Source organism: Phocoena phocoena, chromosome 8, assembly GCF_963924675.1.
Source record: "Phocoena phocoena chromosome 8, mPhoPho1.1, whole genome shotgun sequence".
NCBI lineage: Eukaryota > Metazoa > Chordata > Mammalia > Artiodactyla > Phocoenidae > Phocoena > Phocoena phocoena.
The window spans coordinates 19,462,673-19,485,924 of NC_089226.1; the positions used below are offsets into that span (position 1 = coordinate 19,462,673).

The 23,252-nt window shown below is 46.2% G+C and overlaps 1 protein-coding gene across 3 annotated transcripts in view; it reads right to left on the reverse strand.

The window, feature by feature from the left end:
* Positions 1–23,252, reverse strand: part of NCAM1 (neural cell adhesion molecule 1) — a 323,397-nt gene that overhangs the window by 47,564 nt on the left and 252,581 nt on the right. For all 3 annotated transcript variants that reach the window (XM_065881593.1, XM_065881595.1, XM_065881594.1), the window contains exons 2-8: positions 18,331–18,405; positions 16,445–16,663; positions 15,275–15,418; positions 14,765–14,902; positions 13,334–13,451; positions 12,744–12,907; positions 5,238–5,380 (exon numbers count right to left, since the gene is read on the reverse strand). In XM_065881593.1, the coding sequence (XP_065737665.1) occupies positions 5,238–5,380; positions 12,744–12,907; positions 13,334–13,451; positions 14,765–14,902; positions 15,275–15,418; positions 16,445–16,663; positions 18,331–18,405 (1,001 nt within the window). The remainder of the gene's footprint in view (positions 1–5,237; positions 5,381–12,743; positions 12,908–13,333; positions 13,452–14,764; positions 14,903–15,274; positions 15,419–16,444; positions 16,664–18,330; positions 18,406–23,252) is intronic.

Genomic DNA, 23,252 nt, shown 5'->3' on the forward strand with positions numbered 1-23,252 from the left:
CTGATTGTCCCTCATGTTCAGATGGAAGAAGGATAGAAACGACGCCAGAGACACAGTAATGCAATCCCGGGAATGCAAATGAGTTAGCAAACATTCAGTAAGAGTCCACTAAACGCAAGGAGCTTTTGTGAGACATGAGGATGGAGATGTTGAATTATGTCACACGATGTTGGCATGAAGAAGAAAGTGAGAACAGAGGAACACGCATAGACCAAAGTAACAGCGGGCCAACACGTCAAATGTGGTTGCCGTTTCCACATCGCTTAGAAGCTTGTCCGTCACATGCCAGGGCTACATGAATCAAGACAACTTTCAGGGGCCCTATCATATGGAGTTGTTTGTTTTTCAGATACGATTCTTCCTGTGTCTCTCCTAACTTACTGTGGTTTTGTGGCTTTTAGAATAAGTAGGTGCTAGTAACACAATGCTTATAGTAGCCTGACCTGTGTGCCTGGTAGGATAATAGGATATATCTTGACCCTGATCATTTGATGAAGGCATGTAGCCCACTTTAAGACAACCTGATATGCAAATATACATACTTAAAACCTAAACTAGTATATGATCAGCAGTGCTCCCAAAACTTTTAGTTCCAGTTTCTTTTAATATTTGCATGTTTTATGATCTTACACACAAGTCTGTAGGAGTATGTATACAAATTAAAGTGAAGTGAAGTGATAGACACTTACCCTAAGTATTCCCTGCTATACTTCTGCCCACATCCTGGATAAACTAGACTCCAAACTGCTCAATGCAGGCACCTTTCCCAACGTTTAAGAGTGAGCACCTGTTTTACACTGAATGAGGAATTCTCTCTGGTGAAAAGAAACTTCGGGTTCTAGGGAATTCAGAATTTCAAAAGGTTTCTCTGGTTTGTAGGATACTCTGTTTACTCAGAATTCAAGGTTCATGAAATGCCTTTCACTTATTTCTATCTCTTCTGATCTCAACTCTTTGCTCCTCTCCTTCTCCTTAGACATTAAGGCTTCACAAGCCTTTCTTTCCCAGACTCTTCAAAGGTGCTGGTATGTTCAAATGAGCACCCACTGGACTTGTTCTGCCAGGGAGAGAGTATATAAATTACCATCCAGGGCTCTCACTCAATATGTAAATGGTACCTGGAATTTGGCGCCACTCACTGTGGCAATTTAAAACATGAGCCTCGATAGGATGGGTCATAAAATGATGTGGATGCACAAACTTTCTTTGCATCAGCAGTTACCACAATGACCTCCATACGCATCCATCAAACTGACCCATTACGATATTCAAATTTTTTTTGTCAACAGACTGGTGACCACTAAGAAATGGATTAACTTTCAGACAGATGATCTCCTCTCATGATCTTAGTGACCCAAACTTAGCCTAGCTATTATCATTTGTTGAGCGAAACCAACTCAACTAGCTGAAGCCGAACGGATTGATTATAATCAATCTTAAATGAGTGACTAGACTAAACCTAGAGACATTGGTAAAGACAGAGTGTGACTTTTGGGCTCAGTGTACTGGTTTTTGCTTTTCTTCCCTGCTTTTTTACATGAAGAACACCTGTATTCCATTAGAAAGTCACCACAAGCCTATGAATGAAAGCCTTTTCTCCCCTCTCCTCCTAAAAAGGATTAACACTAGATTCAACTAAGCAGTGAAGCAAAAGACCACGCTGCTTTAATCAGCTCCTGCTGTCACTAACTTTATTAAAGGGAGCGTTGAGCCTTCCATGAAAGTCATCAGAATCTTGAGAGCACCAAGGCATTATGTGCTCCACCTTCTGAGCCACTCACCCCAGGGAAGCGCCGGTGGCATTCTAAGGGCTCTGTACTTGACCATGTTCCAGTCAACATTTTTATCAGTGACTTGGACAAAGATATTTCAAATAAGCGTTCATACCAGGTTGGAAGCAACAGCTAATAGAGATGCTAGATGGCAGTTGCATGGGGAAGGCTGAATTGCCTGCCCTTGGGTCTTATGCTTAGAACTGGGGTCACCATCGACTGCTATGCCCCATTACTTTGAACAAACATAGATAAAACAGGGGGGACCTACACTGGTTGAAAGGCCCTGGACCCAAAGAACTCTAAGGACAGCTCTGATGAAAGCCAGTCCTGACTGGTCCGAAAGATGGACTAAAATAGTCGTCCTCAAGCCAAGGAGTGTTTCTGTATGTGACGCTTTTGGTAATGACAATGATTAGAGTTGGTTACTAACATTTAAAGGGAAGGGACTGGGGATGTTAAATATCTTGCAAGGCACAGGACAGTCCCAGTGAAGAAAGAGTCTTCCCAAACTGTCATTTGTGACTCCCACTGAGAAATACTGGGTTGCAACAAACAAAACAATTTTTAATAGAAATAAATATAAAATTCTACATTATTGGTTACGCAATCAATTGCACAAGGACAGGACAGGACAGGGGATATGCGGCTTAAATGCAGTTCAACAGGAGACAACAGAACGAGGAAACTGCTAAAGGGTTAACGTGATGTTGACAGCATTTCAGTGTCCAGATCAAGGGAGCAATGAGCCAGGAAGTCTGCATGAGCTATACTGGGCACCACCAAGTTATAGGGGACACTAGGGAAGTGAAGCTCTCTAGTACAGGACGACTAGAAAGGTGAAGGGTGTGGAAACCGTAAGATAAGAGCAGCAGTGAAAATAACTGGATGTGTTACAGGGCAGAAGGCTGACTAAAGGAAAACTGGAGAGCTAGTTAATGGCTCTCACACAAAGGACTGAGTTGTAGGGGCTGGAAGGCTGAGAAGTGGCAGGGGCAACGAAGCAGGGCCTCTTGACCATCAGTGTTGGCCACCTGACTGCAAAGAACTGACATTGTCACCCTTCAAGCAGGGGCTGAGTGACTTTTTGGCAGTGAGACTAGATAACCTCCAAAGGACCCTTCCTTCCAACCTTCTATGATTCTGGCAGGTTATGTGATCTACTTTCTCAGGAGGCTTCTTTCCTTTCTCAGGAGAAACAATTGGCTATTCTTACTGCTCAGCGCGTAGTCTTGACTTTCAAAAGAAAACCGTTTTCTTGCCCTCCTATGATTCTGTGACTCTAATAATCTTGATACCTAATTATCAATATGTATAATGCAACTTCAGCTGGAGGAGAAAACGAGGAGCAGCTGTCAAAGTAAAAGTGAAATTTACTATCTGGAGACCACCTGGCTCACGAATAGGCCATCTCTGTTTCCTTAATTTTTAGCCACCCCCCAGTATAAGATGACTATCGTGCCTCTTTGATGTCGATATGTAATGAGTAGAAATAGCAATTTTTCTATACAGCGTTTCGTTTAGGCAAATATGCTGATCTGGGGTCACATCACTGGTCAATCTGGAACACTTGTTCTGACACTGATTCATTCCTGTTGCAGTAATGTCACTTGAAGGTGGTCCACAGTAAAAGAAAGTGCAACACAACCTACGTGGCTGAGCTTAAATAATTATCTCAGATTGAGACTAATGATCTATACTGATAATTGAACTATGCAAAGCGTACTTGGCTTGAGATGGTCTCTGCTAGACACCTTTGGTTTTAATATTTAGGAAGTATGAGTGTGTATTAATGCCTGGTTTTTTGTTCTCATTCTATAAAAATGAATTCACAGATACAAGCCAGAAGTGCCCACCTATTAAAGGACCTGAGGTAGGCACAAATCTTAATAACTCTTCTGGTCTAGCTTGACCGTTGAGCTACTCCTAGGAAAGATACAGAATTTAAAACCATCATTCATCTGGGGTAGATGTTATTTCTGTCCTTCCCTCTAGATCAAAGATATACACTGGGTCATTCTGGACAAATCTACTCTCAAGCCTGATGAAGAAAAATCTGCCAAGTGGCAGCCCTGTGGTTTAAGCCTTGAAATGTACATTCAATCCACGTAACACACATGATGGGAGCTAAAATCTGAGCTGAGGGTTTAATTCCAATGTTGATAAAGTATCCAAGTAAACTCTACATTACTTAATTCAGTTGATTTTCACAATATCAAACAGCATACGCAAGTTTCAAAAATACTTAGCAGTTCCTCGGCTGAGTTTTTGTTAAGTTGAATTGAACTCTGGAGGTAAAACTTGCAAAAATTAATGGGTTTTTTTGGAACAGCAATTTCTGTTCCTCTTGATTTAGTTTTGTTTTCTATTAGTAGGAGAGAAATCAGTTCTTCAAATGCAAATCCCAAATTTGGCTCTGAAATTTCACGCTATCCCTTTTTAGCTTTAAGTCTACCCTCTCTAGGGATTTCCCTTAGGCAGGCAGAAGAGTGAAGATCTATCTTTTGTGACATTCTAGTCAATCGGCAATCCATTATAATCGTTCTTTAAGGCTCAGGCCATTACTCCTTGAATAGGTGACAAAGCTCTGGCCAACTAAAATGAAGCCCATTACTACAGGATATATGAGATGAGATTGGAGATGTGCCATAAGGAGGTTTAGGTTGCTTTAAAACCAAGCTTCTTCCTCCCCCTGTCTTTTGGCCCACTCAGTAGCAAAAGGCTGCCTGATGTGGGGTTACCTCAATTTTTATAGACTGTTAATAATAAAGACAGCTTTCCAGTGGCCTATAAATCCATGTGCTTGAAAGCTAAATCTTCCCAGTCATTTAAATTTGCCAGGAAGGTTGCTATAATGTTCTTCATCTCTCAGAGAATATATTGTAGAACCTGGAGTAATCATCATCACGTAGAAACTGCTAATTATTTTTGCCTTTAGAACAAAATGATACGCAAGTGTGGCCGAGAATACAGGCAGACACAAAGGCAGCCAAGCTTCTGTGCATATAGTGCATGTAGAGCATGAACATACACATCACAAGGAGAAGAATTAATGGGCTCGCCATGATCCCTATTAGTTCCGGGACACGTTTCCCTGGGTGCTCCTGAGATGACGCTAATATCACCCAGTGCACTGGGACCTTCACTCCCCTTGCTCCTCCCAGCTCCGTAACCTTGGTTTGAAAATCACTATCCCCTTCCTCCTTGCAACGTCTAACCTAACCATACCCACTACCATCATACCCCTGCAAACCCATGCAAGGAATTGTGCCCTTTCCATCTCAGGGGGATGCTGAGAAGGCCACAGCCAGGGCAGGCTGGAGGAGGCGGGCCATAGGACCTGGCTGCAGCCTCCAGTGACCACATTCCACTTTCTGGTTCACCAAAGAGGACTGGGCATGGGGCAGACTCAATCCACGTGGAGTCTGCGTTCCATGGCCCTGAAACTCTTGGGCGACATTATACCTTTTCTTCGCTGCTGATGTTTCGGGTGGATGTTCTCCAGGTGATTGAGGGAATGGGGTCTCCTGAGGCTTCACAGGTAAGTGTGACCTGTTCCTCTAGTTCCATGGCAGTCTGGTTCTCTACGTAGGTGATTTTGGGTTTTGCTGAAAAGACAGAACACTTCCATGAGTTTGACATTTTTTTAGCTTTCCAGGTTTGAATTATAAAGGCACCATTCAACAAAGGTTATCAACTTATTAATCATAAGGCCCTATTCTAGGTGTTGTACGAGTTAACGAGCTGAACCCCCCCCCCAGAAGCTTACAATGGAGCAGGCATATGACGACACCAAAGTGACAGTAATAACAACGTCCCGTATGGGGAGAGTGTGGAGGGTGGCGGTGCAGGAGGCCTGAGCAGAGGAAGAGCTCTCCTCTGGCTGAGCCTTCATGAGGAGACAGTTTTGGGGCCGTCTTTGGGGCTGGGTTGTGAGATTTTCGGTACGTGGAACTTTGGGTGGACACGGAGTCATTCCGAGTGTAGAAAGGCACGTGAATGAAAGCAAAGAAGCAAGAATGTGTGGAGAGAGGGTGGGGAAGAGAGCAGAGCGTCAGGGTCTGCGTGTCTGTGCCTCAAAGCAGTGGGAGACAGTGCTGGACCCAGGCAGAGAGCATCTTGATGGCCCGGTTACAACTCTGGCTTGAATTTTATCCCCTGCCTGGTGGAGACCCACAGACAGTGTTTAGTCAGAGGAATGAAATGCTCATTTGTATTAAAGGAAGGTTAATCTAGGCAAAATTGAAGATGGAGAAAACCTGAAGGTGGGAAAACCAACCTGGAAGCCCTGGCATTGCCCCAGATGTGACGTAATACAATCCTGCACGTCCTCTCGGGGGTGGGTGGGGGGAATGGAGGAGAAAAGGCAGCTTCAAGAGAGATGCTGAAGGAGGGCTTTACAGGAAGTGGAAGCGAACAGAGGGCAAGTAGAGATGGGAAGAATCCAAAGAAGAAATTAGGAGTCCAAATTTCTCTGAGATTCTTAATACCTAGGAGGGTTGTGTTAGCATTAACTCAAGTAAGGAAACGTGGTGGGTGACTCACTGGGGGCTGGGGAGTGGGCTGGGGCTTGGGAATAAGATGAGTTGAGATGAGCTCATTTCCCAAATGTTTGGGGGTAATGCAAGAAAGCACAAACATTCGAAAGCTGAGTTTAAATGTAAAAACATTAGAGAAAATTGAATTTTCCCAATTTAAAACAATTATCCTCTGAAATCACTATACTCTGAAATCCATCGAAGAGAAAAGATAATACTGCACAAATATAACTTATTTCACTAATAGAGAAGAAGGTCAGGCTAGATAAACAAACAAACAATAAATAAATCAGAATTATGGATAACTTTTGAAAGAATTACATTTCCTTTATATTCAAATTCATACAGTAACTCCAAGTAGACTATTAAAACTACTGCCTATTTATATATCCTCCAAGTTGAGGGCTTAATTGTGTTTTAATAAACAGAAACCAATGATGGAGCTGTGCATTTTCTGTAGCAAATATCTGCTTCTATATAAGTTGACTCATTTAGTTCAAATATTCTCCTACAGTTAATCTGTACTAATGGCCTGCTGATAGCAAATCCTTTTTTAAAAAAAAAATAATTAATTAATTAATTTGGGGGGGCTGTGCTGGGTCTTCGCTGAGGTGCGTGGGCTTCTCTAGTTAGTGGTGCTCAGGCTCCAGAGTGCTGGCGGGCTCAGTAGTTGTGGTGCGTGGCTTAGTTTCCCCGCGGCATGTAGGATCTTAGTTCCCCAACCATGGATCGAACCCGCGTACCCTGCACTGGAAGGCGGATTCTTGACCACTGGACCACCAGGGAAATCTCCGCAAATTTTTTTTTTTTTTTTTGAAACGTATTTTATTGTGGTAAAAGTCACATAATATAAAGCATACTATTTTAACTATACAGTTCATTGGCACTAAGTACATTCACATTGTTGTACAACTCTCAGTTATCCATCTCCCAGATTTTTCACTTTTCTAAACTGAGACTCTGTCATTAAATCCCTATTCCCCCTCCATACCTCCTACCCTCCAGCCCCTGGCATCTACCAATGTACTTTCTGACTCTATGAGATTCCACTTACACGAGGTACCTAGAATAGCAAATCCTTTTTGGTGGCTAGCACCCAGGCACATCTCAATCCAATGTGGTCAAATGATTACAAATTTGAACTGATGGAGCCCACATGAGTGAGGTTTTCCCACAGGAAGGTTCTGTGTCTGTCTTGATGAATAGAACTTTCGAGGAGGTTATAAGTCATATTGGACGGAGTAAGTGTTAAGTGTGTTGAACAGAAGGTTTTAGAGAGGTAAAATGAAAGTTGCATTTCTCTACTGTTAAAATCACAGATTGAAAAGTTAAAAAATCAGCCAAACAACTGAATTCACTGAACTGACAGTTGGTCTGGGGTCTGGAGGCAGCCACAGGAAGGCTGACTTTCTGGCCTCTTGGAACCTACATGGACATTGTGATCCAGACAGTGTTTGCTGACCTTGTCCCACTCCACAGTGCTTTGTCCTGGCAGCAAAGGTTAGCAGAAGACAGACAAGGGCCAGTTAACATCTATTAATAATATCTGGTCTTGGTGACTCCATTTCCCAGATGGTTATAAAGGCTACACTGTGTAAGTCTTTGCACAAGGCAAAATATATTCTTGTTAAAAACATGATCAACAATGGCTAATTTTGTATGGGCTACAGAGGCTGTTAGAAGGAAGGCAAGCTTCTCGCTGGTAACTTATTCCTTTCTGCACTTCAGAAGCAATGCTATTGTTGGAGCTAACTGAAGGCTTAGAATGCTGCCTTGGAAATAGGATAGCAATACCATTTATTGTCCAGACTGGGGCATTCTGGAGAGTTAAAGGCACGTTCTGAATAATGACTCTGGGACGATGGGCTTCACTGAGCAGACAGGGACAGATGTGGGGTCATCCTGCTAAAGAAAGCTTCCTTCCTTCTGAACACCAGCATCTAGAAGAATCTCTCCAGGTTTCTTCTGTGGATGGTATGTGCACCATACCGTGCTCGGCCCTCGTGACTTTGGATCCCTGTTTTGTTCTCTACCTGCCGCCATGGGACTTAATGCCTTAGAATGTTCCATTGCACCTCTCCCCACGGACCCTCCTGTGAGCACAGCTGTCTTTGTGAGTTTTCTAAGCATGCTTGCTCTCTCCATCCAGCACATCCATGGCTCTGCACCCAGCCACTGAGGGCCAGACTTGTGTACTCTAACTCCAATCCAGGGTCCTGCAAGGCCAAGGAGGGCTCCAGGGCCCCTGCTTCCCTGCACTGAGGTGTTGGGCATGACAGGGTACCCCTTCGTTCCAGAGCCTGTTTGTCCTTTGCTGTAACTCACAAGGGCTGCTTTGGTCCTAAGGGGTCAGCTGAGCAAAGCTTCTGCCCACTGGTGAACTTGCCTCAGACCACAGTACCACGAGGCCTCAAGAGCATTCGTACGAGTATACTAAGAATCTGTGGAGACAAAAATACTTCTTCAGCAGGACCCAGGGGAGGCGAGCAATGGAAATTCACTGCCAGGTTTAAAGGAAGGGAGGATGAGCTTAGTAAAAGAGCTTCTGGCTGATAACTAGGGCAGTGCATGCTAGAACACGTCCCTTTCTTGGGAAAAAATGGTATCACTTAGGATAATTACGATAGTCCCTAATTTAGGTATGTCTCTTACACACTAATTGCGAGCCCTTCTTGAAGCCACAATTCTGAGAACTTCTTTACTATCTAAGCTACAGGCTTCTTTCCTCCTCTGAACTCTGCTGCTTCTGGGGAACCTACCCCATTTCTCCCCAAATGCTGGTTCCCGATGGCAAGGCAGAAGGCAAAGGAGAGGGAAAAAGGGGCTGACGAAAGATGAAGTCCCAACTAGCTAGCCCTTCCCCACCCGGCTCCCAGGCCTTAGTACCAATCTCCAAAATCCATGGGGAGGCAAGAAGGAGGAGGAGAGAAAGGAGGTCAGGAATGTGAAATGAAGAGAGAAAGGAGGGTATACATGGGGTACCAGGTTGCTCCAAGGAGACCATGTGAACTCTCCTCAGGATGTTACAGAGGAGGATGGGGCCCAGATTAGAGGAGGATGGGGCCCAGATTAGAGGTGGATGGGGCCCGGAGGATGGGGTGCCTATGATCCTTTTACCTGTCTCTGCAGGAGTCGGCCCACATCTCCTTGTTTGCTCTACTGGGCTGCCTAATGAACATTCTCCCAGTTGCAGTCTTGGGAAAGAACTGTGGTAGTGGAGTGAGAGAGAGAGAGAGAGAGAGAGAGAGAGAGAGAGAGTGTGTGTGTGTGTGAGAGAGAGAGAGAGTGTGTGTGTGTGTGTGTGTGTGAGAGAGAGAGTGTGTGTGTATGAGAGAGAGTGTGTGTGTGTGTGAGAGAGTGTGTGTGTGTGAGTGTGTGTGAGAGAGTGTGTGTGTGTGAGTGTGTGTGTGAGAGAATGTATGTGTGTGAGAGCAAGACAGTGTGTGAGTGTGTGCATGATAGAGTGTGTATGAGTGTGTGTGAGAGTGTGTGTGTAAGAGAGTATGTGTGAGTCTGTGTGAGAGAGGGAGTGTGTGTGTGAGAGCGTGTGTGTGTATGAGTGTGCGTATGAGAATGTGTCTGTGAGTGTGTGTGAGAGTGTGTATGAGACAGTGTGTGTGTGCGTGAGTGTATATGGGAGAGTGTGTATGTGAGAGAGACGGAGAGTGTGTGTAAGAGTGTGTGTGTGTGTGCATGAGAGAGTGTGTATGAGTGTGTGTGTGTGAGAGTGTGTGTGTGTGAGAGAGAGTGTGTGTGTGATGCAGGAGGGAATCTGTGGAGAGGGAGGAGGGTGGAAATACAAATCCTGCCGTCCCACAGTTCCTGCATCCTACTTTCCCTGCCTCCTTCCCTGGACTCACCCACCCTCTTCACCTTAGCACAGCCCCACATGGCTCTTGACACTACACATTCCTCCTTCCTGATGCAGCCATCGCCACCAGAGAGGCCTGGAACAGAAGCCAAGATCTCTTCTTGACCAGCCAAGTTAGAACTGAGTGCACTTCCGTAGAGAAACCACGTAACCCATGGAGGTAAAGGCAGAATCCACTAGTCATTCCATATGGAATTCAGACGTAATATGTGTTAAACTGGGTTTCGTGGAGGAGTGACCACCATTGCTAGCCCAGGGAATGGATGTGAAAGCTTGGGTTTGAGTCCCGGCTCCTTGGGTAGGACACCTAATCTCTCTGCGCTCAATTTCCTCACTTGCAATATGGGGATAAAAATTAAACCTACTTCATAGGACTGTGATGAGGTTAAAAGAGGTCATTTATGGATAGTACTTCACATACAATGTGCTAGGCACATTATACGTGCTCACTTTGTGTTGGGTATTATTACTTTATGGAGCTGATATCTAAAAGAAGTCCCTAAAGACAAGGGAGTACATGTTTCCAGGTTCATCTCCCTGCCACATACATTATGCTTCATTCATATAAAACTAATTATGATTCCCTCATTTATTCAAACACGGGTGTCTATTATATGCCAGGTGATGTTCTAGGCCCTGGGGGTATGCCTGTGAGTGGAGCAGACACAGTCCTCGTTCACAAGTTCACATTCACCACGACATTGACTCTTCCGGCCTCGATGCCTGTGTGGCCTGCCCTGAAAGGCTTGTCCACCTCTCCTGCATCTGGGAAACTCCCACTTGGGAAAAGCATATCATCTTCGAACACTTCTCTAACTTCTGTCACACAGGACCAGAAATCAAATCTTTTCTTATCAAACACTGTGCATATGGCTATTATGAAGTCATTATAATGGGTTATTAAAAATTTCAGCACTGATTATCTCCGTTAGCCTGTGAACCCGCCAATGAGAACAGAGTGTATGATATTCATCTTCATAACCTGGGCAATGGCTGGGCCCACAGCTGGTACTCAAATGTTGTTAACTGACACCACCTATTATAACTTATATGCTTATATGTTTATGTCCCTTTTTGTGCTTCTCAGGGTCAAAAGACCATATCTTACTCATCTCTGTAGCCCCTCGCCCAGCAACAAGGGCGCTTAGTAAATATTTGTGAAAATTAAGGAATACATTAACAAATGCATCTGTCTTTCATCTAGAAAAACTTAAAATCGGAGTGACTGGGGTAGATAAGTCAGAATCAGAGAAAAGACTGTCAAGAATATTTTCCAAGAAGTTTAGCTTCACTTTCAAGTATGTACAGTTAATTTAGACCAAACTGATAACCTGTTTCTAAGCCCATTAATTAATTGTCATTAATGAGTAAACGGGATTCATCTGTGATAGCGGTTCCAATTGCACATAAATGCTTGGTTTTCAAAGGTCTGTGTTTACAAACATCAATGAGTTCTCCTTATCAGGCTAAACAAGTGGGTCCCAGGCAGGTTCCCAAAGCGCAGGTGCTGGAACCACCAGGGAGCTGCATGCACCAGGGCTGCCCCTGCGGTGTCTGTACTCTGGCAGCACCACCTACGGTGGACTCGCTTATCTGTGTTTTTAAAAAAGACGCGCAGACAGAGCTGAGAGCCACTAGGTTAAACATCTCTCTGCCACAAATTTGTCAAAGTCAGGTCAAAGTGCATTTCAGCTCTAAATGAACGGAAGTTAACTGAGTTTATAGAGACGAAGTGAGTAGAGCTATGGAGGTTCTTTTCATGACTTTTATGACCCTGCTTCACACAGGCCAGGGAAAGAAGAAATGGAGACAGAGGCAGCCACTCGGTCACTAATATTTAGCAAGGGCCTATTCCGGAGTCTGGTGCTGTTTGGAATGCCAGAGATAAAGTGACGTATAAGAGTGGAGGCAGGAGAAATAACTCCCCAAGCCAGTATGTAAATGAGATGAGTTTAGGTACCGAGAAGGGCACTGAAGAAGAGACGGGTGGGGTGAAGATACGGGAGATGCACTGGCCAGAGCAGGGAGGGAAGGAGTAACTGAGAAGCTGGTCTGAGTGATGCACTGACATCTGGATAGGGATGACACGAGGGCGGCTCACAGGGGATCTGGGGCAATGACATTCCAAGCAGAAGAAGCATCTAGTGTAACAGCCCTGAGACAGAGAACAAGCTTAGTGTGTCTGAGGGAGAAGAAGAGGGCTTCTGGGCTTGGAGAGCTTTAAATGTAGAGCACAGCAGAGGCATGATGAGGTCAGGAAGGGAGCCAGGGGCTAGCTCAGATCTGGCCTCTGTTGACGGCAGGGCGTCTGGATTTTATTCTGGTTGCAATAGGAAGCCACTGGAGGATCTGAAACAGAGCGGTGGCGCTTAAGGTTATTCTAGCTACTGTGAGTGGGAGGGGCTGAAGGGGACCGATGCATGGCTTGGACTAGGGCCGAGGTGGTGAAGCTGGCAAGAAGTGGGGTAGGTTCCCAGGCAGAGTGGACAGGGTCCTGCTGATGGACTGTGTGGGGTAAGCGGAGCTGTGGCAGAGGGGTGACCTTGACCTCCCTGTCCTTACCGAAGACCTTGAGGTGGATGGACGCATCCTGCTCGCCGGCCTTGTTCTCAGCGATGCAGACGTACTCGGCCTCGTCGTTCTTGTCCACCTTCCTGATGGTCAGCTCAGAGCTGTCGTCGCTGAAGAGGTACTTCTCCTCCTCATTCTCTATCTGCTCCCCGTCCCTGCAGGGCACAGAAATGTGAAGGACCGTGATTTTGACTACAGAGCTAAGAGGTTAACTTTTAATTAGTTTCCATAAAACGCGGACCGAGCCCACGCGAAAGACGGAATCTTCACAGAACGTTAAGACGCCAAATTGTACTTCCTCGTGATTCCTCTACCCAAATCTCCAGTTCCGCCCAAGGGCTACAAATTGCGCCCCCCGAAATTCCAAAGAGAACCTCTGGTTCTGCCCCACAAACTGAAAATGAAGGAATCCAATGCACACACAAGGCAAGAGGACCTGACAGAAAAGAATCCATCCTGCACCCAGAGCTGATGCTCCCCAGCCGCCCACCCCTGTTCCCTTGGAACGCCAACGCAGGACAGGCCCCACAAGGTCTCCTTCTCCACTAGTCGGCGATAAAAAGCACGAGCCAGTTTCTTACTTTGTCCAGCTCATGGTGGGTTCTGGGAAGCCTTCAGCATCGCACACCAGGGTGACGGACTGGCCGAGGTTGGCGGTGGCGTTCACTATGCTCTGTCTGGCCTGGACGGTGGGCGGCACTGAAGGAAAGAAGGACTGTCAGGGGTGGCGGGGAAATCTTGGAAGGACCCGCTGGCCTGGAGAAGAGGCACTTCCGGGAGACCCCAGGTCAGACGGTCAAGAGTCCTGGGCAGCTGCACAGTTACTTGTAAGGGATCTAAGTTCAGGTGTGCACTAAATAATTACTGTAAACTGGATCAATAATTCATCCACAAACGCACATTAGTACTTTTCAATAATACATAGTATTGTTATACATATAACAATATATAATATTGCTTTTCAATAACATAGATTTAGAAGCTGTATTAGTATGTTTTGTTCATTTTACAGTGGTATTCTATTTACAGTGGCTATTTATCATTATATATTTTCTTAATCAATGCATACCAATCTTACAACTACCATGATTGATGGAACCTGACTTTCAAAAGGGGGCTCTTGGGCTTCCCTGGTGGCACGGCGGTTGAGAGTCCGCCTGCCGATGTAGGGGACGCGGGTTCGTGCCCCAGTCCGGGAGGATCCCACATGCCGCGGAGCGGCTGGGCCCGTGAGCCATGGCCGCTGCACCTGCGCGTCCGGAGCCTGTGCTCCGCAACGGGAGAGGCCACAACAGTGAGAGGCCCGCGTACCGCAAAAAAAAAAAAAAAAAAAGCGGGGGGGTGGGCTCTTGATGTTGGAAAAAATTAAAAACTGCTGCTTCTAGGGATTAAATGGTTAAGACCAATTTGAAATGCACCAGCTCACCAAAGAGCGACATTTCTCTGGGACTGTCACAAACAACCCTGTGCACAAACGATTTTTTACCAAAGGAACGAGAGGGGGCGAGTTTGGCAAAAAATATATATCCATATCCAAAGCAATTTAACCATGATTTACTTATTTTCTTAGTACTGACATTTCCTGTAAACATCTTGTAAATGTCAGATCGATTCCGTGGGTGTGTTTATCTGACACTGCAAATTAAGATTAATAAGCCCACGGACTAGGATTCTGACTGTTCTGAGTCCTGAATTGATTATAATATTTTCTTTGAAGACTGAACCAGGGGACTAACTTAACAGTTACAGTAACCTCAAGGACAGTGAAGGATGAATAAGACTTTACTAGTAAGCATGGGGCAAGTTTCTAGTGTTATAAGATAATGAAGGACATTCCAGAACCGCACTAAAAGTCCCCACAGTTGAGGGAGACCCAAAGACAAGTGTGTTTACAAACAAACAAACAAACAAACAAGGCAGAGGTTAGGGGTGGGCTGTGGGAAGGGGTGGACCCAGTTGCCACGGATGAGCCAAGGTTGTACCCGTGGAGAAAGCAGAACAGATCTCCTCACCATTCACAATGACCTGAATGTCCTTGAAGTTGATCTCCCCACGTGCCAGGATCCTGCCTTCACAGCGGTAAGTGCCCTCATCAGTTTTCTTGATGCCCCGGATCTGGAGGTAGTTGTTGGCCAGGACTATGAATCGGACTAGAAGAGACAAGGCACAGGTTCATCCAAGGATCAGTCAGAGGGCTGGTATCTACAGGCAGGTGGCTGAGCCTTTCCTTCTGCCTGCTATCAGGCTTATCGGGGGGCGGGACCTGGGAGTGGGGAGAGGCTCTAAGCTGCAATAAGAAAATGTGGCCCTGGCTCCAACATAGAGCCAAGGGCAAAAGTCTATTGGAAATCTGTCTTTTTCCTTGGAGAGAAAGTCAAGTGCTTGAACATACAAGCTATAGACATGCAACCTTTGATCTGGAAATGACATGGGGTTTGGGGACACTGGAATCTGAGTTTGGGCTAGAACGCGTCAGAAGCTGGTTCAGTGGCCCAGGGGAAAGGGCAGCTGCCAGGTCTCACCATCTTTTTTCAGGATGACATCTCGGCCTTTGTGTTTCCAGATGATGGTTGGGGGGAGGGAGCTGACCACATCGCACACAATCACGGCATCTTCCCCCTCCCTGAACTCCTGCGGGGTTGGCGCGTTCTTGAACATGAGCTTCTCTGGAAAAGGAACAAGAGGAGAGTGAGGGAAAATGGCTGGTTCTCCCACAAAGATCCTTTTTCACTGGCACCATACTGCTCGGATCCGAGTCCATATATACAGTGGTACCAAAGGGGGTCCGACCCATCACTTGGCCAAAGATGCAGGCAGAGCATCTGGCACAAGGAGGGGAATATATCACCCGTGTTTGGCAAATAGTGTCTATTCAAAGTGCTCAATTTATGACATGTTGTGCAGAAAAGGGTCTACAGAGGGAAAGGATTGTCTTTACCAAGGGTCTTCGCCATGTGCGATGGAGCCAATGAAACACAGTGCACAGGTAAAATGAACCGGTAGAACATTTATTCTACAGCTAATAGGAGGCGCCACCAGTCCTTCCTCGGTCTCCCACTCTGTCTGGCATCCCATCCCCAGCCTGTCTACAGCAGAAAGAATTTTGAAGAACAAAACAGAAGAAAAGCAGGCTTATGGCAATAAATACTGTGACGATCAGTACTGTTCCATTGGCTGTCACCCATCATTACCCTGGCCAACAGGACAGATGCATGATAACAAGGTAATGAGGTGCCAGTGGGAACTACCCGCTCTGAGTGGCACAGAGTGTTCAGATAATAACCCCACACACCCCACCGAGCCTTTGCACTCCATTACCAGCAGGAAAAAGTGAAATAAGAGGGGATAAGCTGAAGTGTACAACGGTCAGTCAGCCCTTGGGGAAGGGAGAGGGGAACCCACCCTAGTCCTCTGGGAATGGTGTAATTTCAGTTTAGAGAATGGAGGCCAGTGGGAGGTAGCTGTGACCAGCATGAACACAGTTGTGAGTTCGGAGTTGGCTGAGGATCATTTAAAAACGTACTGCAGCTCTTAGCTTGATGCAGAAAAGACTTAGGGAAAAGGAGGAAAGGGGCCCTGTCAAGCCCTCAGTGGGTCCTCTACTCCATTCCACTCTCTTTGCTACCCATGTGCCTTCCTAGACAAAGGAGGGAACAGGGAACACAGAAGAAGGAGAAGGGGGAGGATCTTACGGAAGATCTTCACATTGACGGTGGCCTCTGACTCGGTGCCATCCTCTGCAGTGACCACGCACTTGTAAATGCCGGCATCATCGATGTTGGCATTGTAGATGGTGAGGGTGGAAGAAGAGTCATCGTTCCACACCACCGAGATCCGCTGCTGGTTCGGGGTGAGCTTTTCTCCGTTGGGGGAGAACCAGGAGATGTCTTTATCTTTGGCATCTCCTGCCACTAAAGAGGAAGAGATTATTTTCAAATCGCCGATGCTGAAAAGACAACGGCCTCTCCAGGGTGACAGTGGGTACTCAGTAAGAGCTACTAAGCAAGAGCTCATCAGGCTGGATGACAAGGAGGGGGGCGGGGAATGACCGTTGATGTTGGTGGTTTCTGCGTTTAATTGTTATGTCCGTAACAGTATTTGGAAAGAACTCAACAAACACTGGTGCTGGTATTTCTCATAGTGGTCCCATCCCTAGTGAGGGAAGAGAAGAGATATTTATTGGGGACCCACTGTGTGCCAGACACTAAGCTAGGAGCTTATAACCGCACAGAATGGGGGGCAAAGGGAGTTGTATAGCTGGAATCTGAGCTCAAGGCTAGCTGGTCTGAGCCAACTCGTCAGCTTATTTTCCAGGGCTTAGATTACGGTCTCTTAAGTGCAAGATGAGACGCTGGCTAGTTTTGGAGTGTAGACTCCAACCACTTTCATTCCAGCATCTGTCTGCACAAACTGGCATGACTGTCATTGCAGCACTCCCGTCTCAGAGAGGCAAATGCATCTGCCTAAATGCTGCAAAGAAGGTAGCCAGCATCGCCTCTGCGTCCTTTCCCCAGGCACCTTGGGATACAGCTGCCGAGCTGTCCAGACGCTGAGCTGGAACAAGGGCTCTGGGATCCCCAGACATGGCTTTGCCCTGCCTCTCCGCACAGCACCCTTCCCCAGCCCACACCCCCCGCCCTGCAAAGATGCTTAGTGTGGAAATGAAGCAGCCTTCCTTTCAGGGCCCATCATGTTTTCAATAAATATCGCTATTTGCAAGATGCGCTATGGCTGCACGTCCAGATCATTTCAATTGCTGTAACGAAGGCAAAGCTGGAAGGAACACATCCAGCGGCCACCAGCCACCTCATCTGGTGCAACTCATGACAGCATTTCAAGGCCCCTCCCTGCCGAAAGCGACTTGCTCGATGCCAGTTTACACCTAGCTCAGCTCTTTCCTGGTCCTTTCATGTTCCAAATCCCAGGCATGCCACATACAGAGACTCCAAAGCCTCATAGGAAGCCTTTCCTCCGCAGGACATTTACTGATAATTAGCTGAGCTGTGGAAAGGGGGGCATATTTTCTAAACAAAAGACAAGGATACCAGGTCCAACGAATTCTAAGCTCTGTCTGGGGCAATGGGACAGAATATTGGAATTCGCTAGCGAGCTGGGAAACCCAGGGCACCTGTCCTCACAGCAAAAAGGGGTACTGGTACTCAGTTTTCTTTCAGGCACTCTTTAGGCCTTCTTGGATCTTCCTGCTCTGGGGGATTGTAATAATCCGTACACTGACCCACTGAAGCATTCTTTCTGCACCAGCCCTGCTCTCCAGTGTCATTCATGGGACTCTGGATGTACACAGCACAGGGGGTCTGGGGGCTGTGCTGACTTCCCTAAGAAAATCCCTAGACCTCCTCCATCACGAAGCAGAAGTCCACACAGCGCATTTCTCTGTCCTGGGGCAGCCTTGGTAAGGGAAGGAAGGGGGTCTGAGCACTTCCCTGGCTCTCTGGTCACTCTGAGAGCCTGCCACAGTGTGACCCGAGATTCCAGGCGTACTGCGATCAGCCGGGTAGACACAGCCGCTGGCTCTGCTCTGAGGGGTGGGTTTCCTGAAATGCGGTGTGACACTTGCCTTGGCATAGGAAGAATTTGGACTCTCCGACGCTGATTTCCCCTTGGCTGGGGACAATATCCACCTGCAGAGAAACTGGAAAAGACAATGTCCACTTTAGACATGCGTTTGGATTTCTGAGACAGAAACCAGAGCTTTGTTTCAAAAACAGTCTCCCTGCTCACATCAAGAAAGAGTGAAGAGAGGTTGTTCGGGTTTTTGAGAACTTGTTACCAGAGTTCCTCATGCCGAGGCCAGGAGTGGACAGGGTCCAGGCCATTCCCTGTTGAATGGGAATATCCTCTATCAGACAGTGCAGGGTCCCCTGGAAGATCTGGGGGTGACCTCTGCGCTAAAGGTTTCTGACCCTTTGAGAAGACTCAGAGTCCTGCTCCAAAGAGCAGCACGTCTGGGATTCACGGCAACAGCAGCCCAGCCAGTTCCATCAACCTGCAGCATCCCCACAGCTGTGTTAAGAGGGAAGCCTGCCGCTCCACAACCCTGCACAGGGTTTCCTGCCACTTCCCCATGCCACGGAGCTTAACCACGACGGGGGAGGATTCAACGTGAAGATCCAAACTGATTTTGAAGCAGGGGATGCCAAACAAACGCTCACCTTACCTCACGACTATAGGACCAATACACCTCTTTGCATAAGAGGAGACAATAATCAAACATCGTCACCCCAAGTCGTCAGTCAACTCTTCTGAAATGCTGGAGTCTGTGCCCTGTGGTCCCTGAATCTCTTGGCTACCACACTGCAATGTTGGAATATCTATACGCTCTACTCCACCCATAAGACAAAATACATTGCACCGGATCTCACAGTTTCCGGTATTCATGGAGTTCCTCGTTGATCTGCTTAGAGCAGATAACTGTTCCTTATGAAAATATACTTTTAGAGTAGGAAAAATGCTGTTATTCATTGGGATTCAACTTCCTTCTGCCTTTCCTCCTCTTAGCTGAAGTAAATCTGCAGGCTAAAAGCTAAGGGACGTTTGGTTCAATGCGTAGCTTCTCAAAGCCAGTACGAAGGAGGGGCCTGGACAAAATAGACCGAGTAATAGACTCAGCTAGCCATTCCTTCTAACAGCCATTTTCTCTTCACAGTAGAACGGAGGGAATGCTCGTTGCCATGGTGATAGCCTTGCAGAGCTGCTGTGGGTCTCAGTCTGCTCTCATTTGATGAAGAAGCAACCATGGTTGTGCTCAGTGGAACAGAGGGATCAAAGGGCCTGCTTGGGCGGGGAAGGGGGAGCATGGGGGCAACTCAGCTATCAGGGGCGCAGCCTTCCTAACTGTCCTACAGACAAAGCAGCCCATCGAAAAACCCAGCAGAGGCTGCAGAGAAAGGGATGGTTCGGTGGGAAAGGAACGGAACAGGGGAGGAGTGAGGGTAATGGTGAGGAATCGGGAACAGGCTGGGAGAGGATCCTGAGGGATCCACTGTGAGAATACGACGTGGGAGTCCAGAGACTTCCAAATGCTGGTTCAGAAGAAACAGTAGAGTGACTGAAGGGCAGCCTGTCTCTCCCTCAGTCAGTTTGCTGCTGCTGACTCATTGGGGCCCGAGAATGGAATTCTTCCTGAGAGCCGTGAAATGTCTTCCCCTACCTTTCCTGAATTTCACCCATAGTGCACAGAGCTGCAATGGAATATAACGCCGGGGCCACGGCACCCGGTGGGCAGGAGTGCCTGGCGGTGGCAGGTTTCTCCCATCACTGTCTTCTGGATGGAGTCAGGGCCACTGAGTTCTAACCTGAGGGAGCCGAAGGGGTCCGAACCATCACTATGTCCCGCCTCCTGATTTTCCAGATCAGAAAAGAGAGGTAAAGTGACTTCCCTAAGGTCACATCTAGTGAGGACCAGGGTGGCCCCAGAGCCCAGGCCACCTGGTTCCCAGGTAAGTGTTCTTTCCATTACGTAAGGCTGTCTCTATGAGTAGGGGATAAAATGTTTCCACTCAGTTTAACAGATAATCCTGCCAAGCTGAGGAACTACCATCAGATGCACATCCCCTAAGAGAACAGAGCAAGCCCGTGGTATTTGGGGGAGTGCGGGGCCCTACAGAGAGGGCTACAGGCCAGTGCCATCCATCTTAAGGCCAACCAGGACCTTTGCGATCCCTGTCTGTGGCTCACGTTCCATGGAACGACAGGCCTATGAAGCCCAGAAGCTGCGCCGATGCCATCTGTCACCTAAGTAATGGTCCTTTCTGGAGTTTACTGGGGCATTCTTTAGAGAATTACAGGCATATTTCTGCCTGGAAAGTTCACTGGCCCATATGCTGTGTATTAGCAGCCAGCTTCAGCATATGGATCCTGTTACTCTCACAGAGCCCTTACTGCTTTGAGAAGGATTTTCTTATCCCAAGTGAAAAAACAGCCTTCATTTTTTTCAGCTCTTTTCAAACAGAATATGACTCTCAAGAGGGAGGAGAACACGGCAAGGCTGAAAAGTTTCCATACTCAAATGTGGCCAGTATCTATCTTTGGGCCAAGGAGAGAAGTGAGAAATGAGAATTACAAAGGAAGTCCCGGCTTCACCAGATCCCACGCACACATTTATCATCACAGAGATTTTTTAAAGGAGAGATATCCATTTAGACGCCTGACCTTTTGCACACATGGAAAAGATAGTGATTTCTCCTTCTAGACTCCAGTCAAAACCAGGTCAGAGGAGCCCCAGACTCTCTGAAAAGTCAGCGCTTGGATGTTTTCCACCGAAGCACAATGGTTGATTATTCTTCCCCAAATGCAAAACCTTGAATTATTAGGTTTAATAACGGTAAGTGGAAATCCTGCTCTAAACCCCAAACTCTTTCCCTTCACTTCTTGTGGCCTTTTCCTTTATTACTGTATTAGTCCTCTCACTGCTCCCAATAAAAATTCCTGCCTCGACTTTCACCTTTCTCCAGTTGCACATATAACTGAAATATCCTCACCAGGCCTACCTCGGACCCTTTAGAGCAACCGTGAAAACACTTCTCCCAGAAAAAGTATCTCATTTCTTGCTTTGCAGAAACATTCTCTGCAGAAACACGGTGTGTCATCTTAGATGCATCCAAAGACACACGCTTATAAACACAGGTAGTTGGACCTGGCTGGGACTCAAGGGCAGGCTTTCAGTGTCCTCCCATAAGGACTCATCCCCAAGGCCTCTGGCAGCCAGTTCACACTTTCTGGTTTACAAAGCACACTTTGTTACTTCACCTGAGGTTCACGACAATTCTGGGGTATGAAAAGGCTGATACTCTACTCCCCATTCTACAAAAGAGGGAATCAAAGCTTAGGGAAATGAAATAACTTGCCCAGTGCAACTCAGCTAATAAGTAGTAAAGTCAAGATTAAAAGTCATCTAATTTTAAGGCTCCAGCTCTTCCTCCTACACTCTGTAACTACCACTAATCTTTTCTTGGTCTCCTAATGGGCTCGTTATTGTTATTACCTATTAGTTACCATTTGCTCTCTTTCTAAATTATGGGCTAGAAAGAGCAGAGTGTACAAACATCTTATTATCAAGTTGCTGCCATCATTTCTACTCTAGTTAATTATAACTGGCCTCTCTGTTCACAGATAAACATAGCATTATAATTCCCATTTTACAGATGGGGAAGTGGAGGCTCAGAGCCCTAAGTAATGGTAATAGTGGGGTCAAGATTCAAAGCCAGGTCAAATACATCCAAAGCCCCAGCCATTTCTCCCACACTGTTCTATCCCCTGTGAACAGACAGAAAAAGCTTCTCTTGAGAATGGAATGAGTCCCTTCTCCATGTCTCATTTAAAAAGTAAAATAACCCCGTGAGAGATGTATATGTTTCAAAATGTGTTTTCTACTTTAAATGTATTTTTAAAAAAGTAATGCCTTGTTCTGAAAGATATGTCAACTTGTTTAGCAAACAGCTTCAGGTTGAGGTAGAAGTTTTGTGATTCCCAACTCCCTAGCAGAAGCAAGCTGTAAGTCTTAGTTGCTGAGAAAAAGGAACTAAAATTTCAGTTCTAAAGGTGCTAAGGCACTTATCAGAAGAGGTGGGATCTTACCAAAGCAGAGCAACAGAAAAAAATTATTCTGATTTCAAAAAGGAACTCGTAGATTTCATCTGCGTCAGGAACCTCTTGCAGCAGTTTAATTTTACTGTTCTTTTCAGATTCTTATGTGCTTGAGGAAGTAGGAGCTGAAAGCAGAAAGTGAGCCCAGGTCTCTCCCATGGCTAATTGACAGTACTTTCTTGTTAAATGGTTATAAAGACACTGGTTCCTGAGGAAGACAGACTGCAGAGATGCAGCAGGCCCAGGGCCAAGGTAGGTGCACCTGAGGACCATGTTCTGGTCACCAATTTAAGAGATGGGTGAACGACAGAATCAGATCAATGACTATGCATCAGATAAAGAGATTTTCCAAAACCTATTTAATAACGGCTACGGATTTTTGAAAAAGGCATCAAAGTCTAGTTCTACATTTATTTTCTCAGCTATTGTTCTAGAAGTGAGCCTTAAATATCACTATATTTAACCACTTTAATGGAGACTTATTTTTTATTTTTCAAAGTATACTGAAGTGTCTTCCATTTGACGGTTCTGTGGGAAATCCAGATGTTGGAACCAGAAGTGTGATAACCGAGGCACCCCCGCTTGCCTAGACAGTCTGCTCTCATTGTTAGCAAAGTACTCAAGGGAAGATAAAGGGCAACTTCACTGATAAACCAAAGAAATGCAATGAATGTAAAACTGAGACTCAAATGGCAGTCCTGTAGAGTGGGGAAGGCCATGGACTCTGGGCCAACCCTCAGCTCTACCACTTACTAACCAAGTGTAATCTTGGCCAAGTTATTTAACCTCTTGGTGCCTTTTTCCTAATCTGTAAAACGGGGAAAAGCAGAACCCTTATCATAGGGCTGTTGGAAAGATTAAATGAACTAATACATGTACAATAGTCTCTGGCAC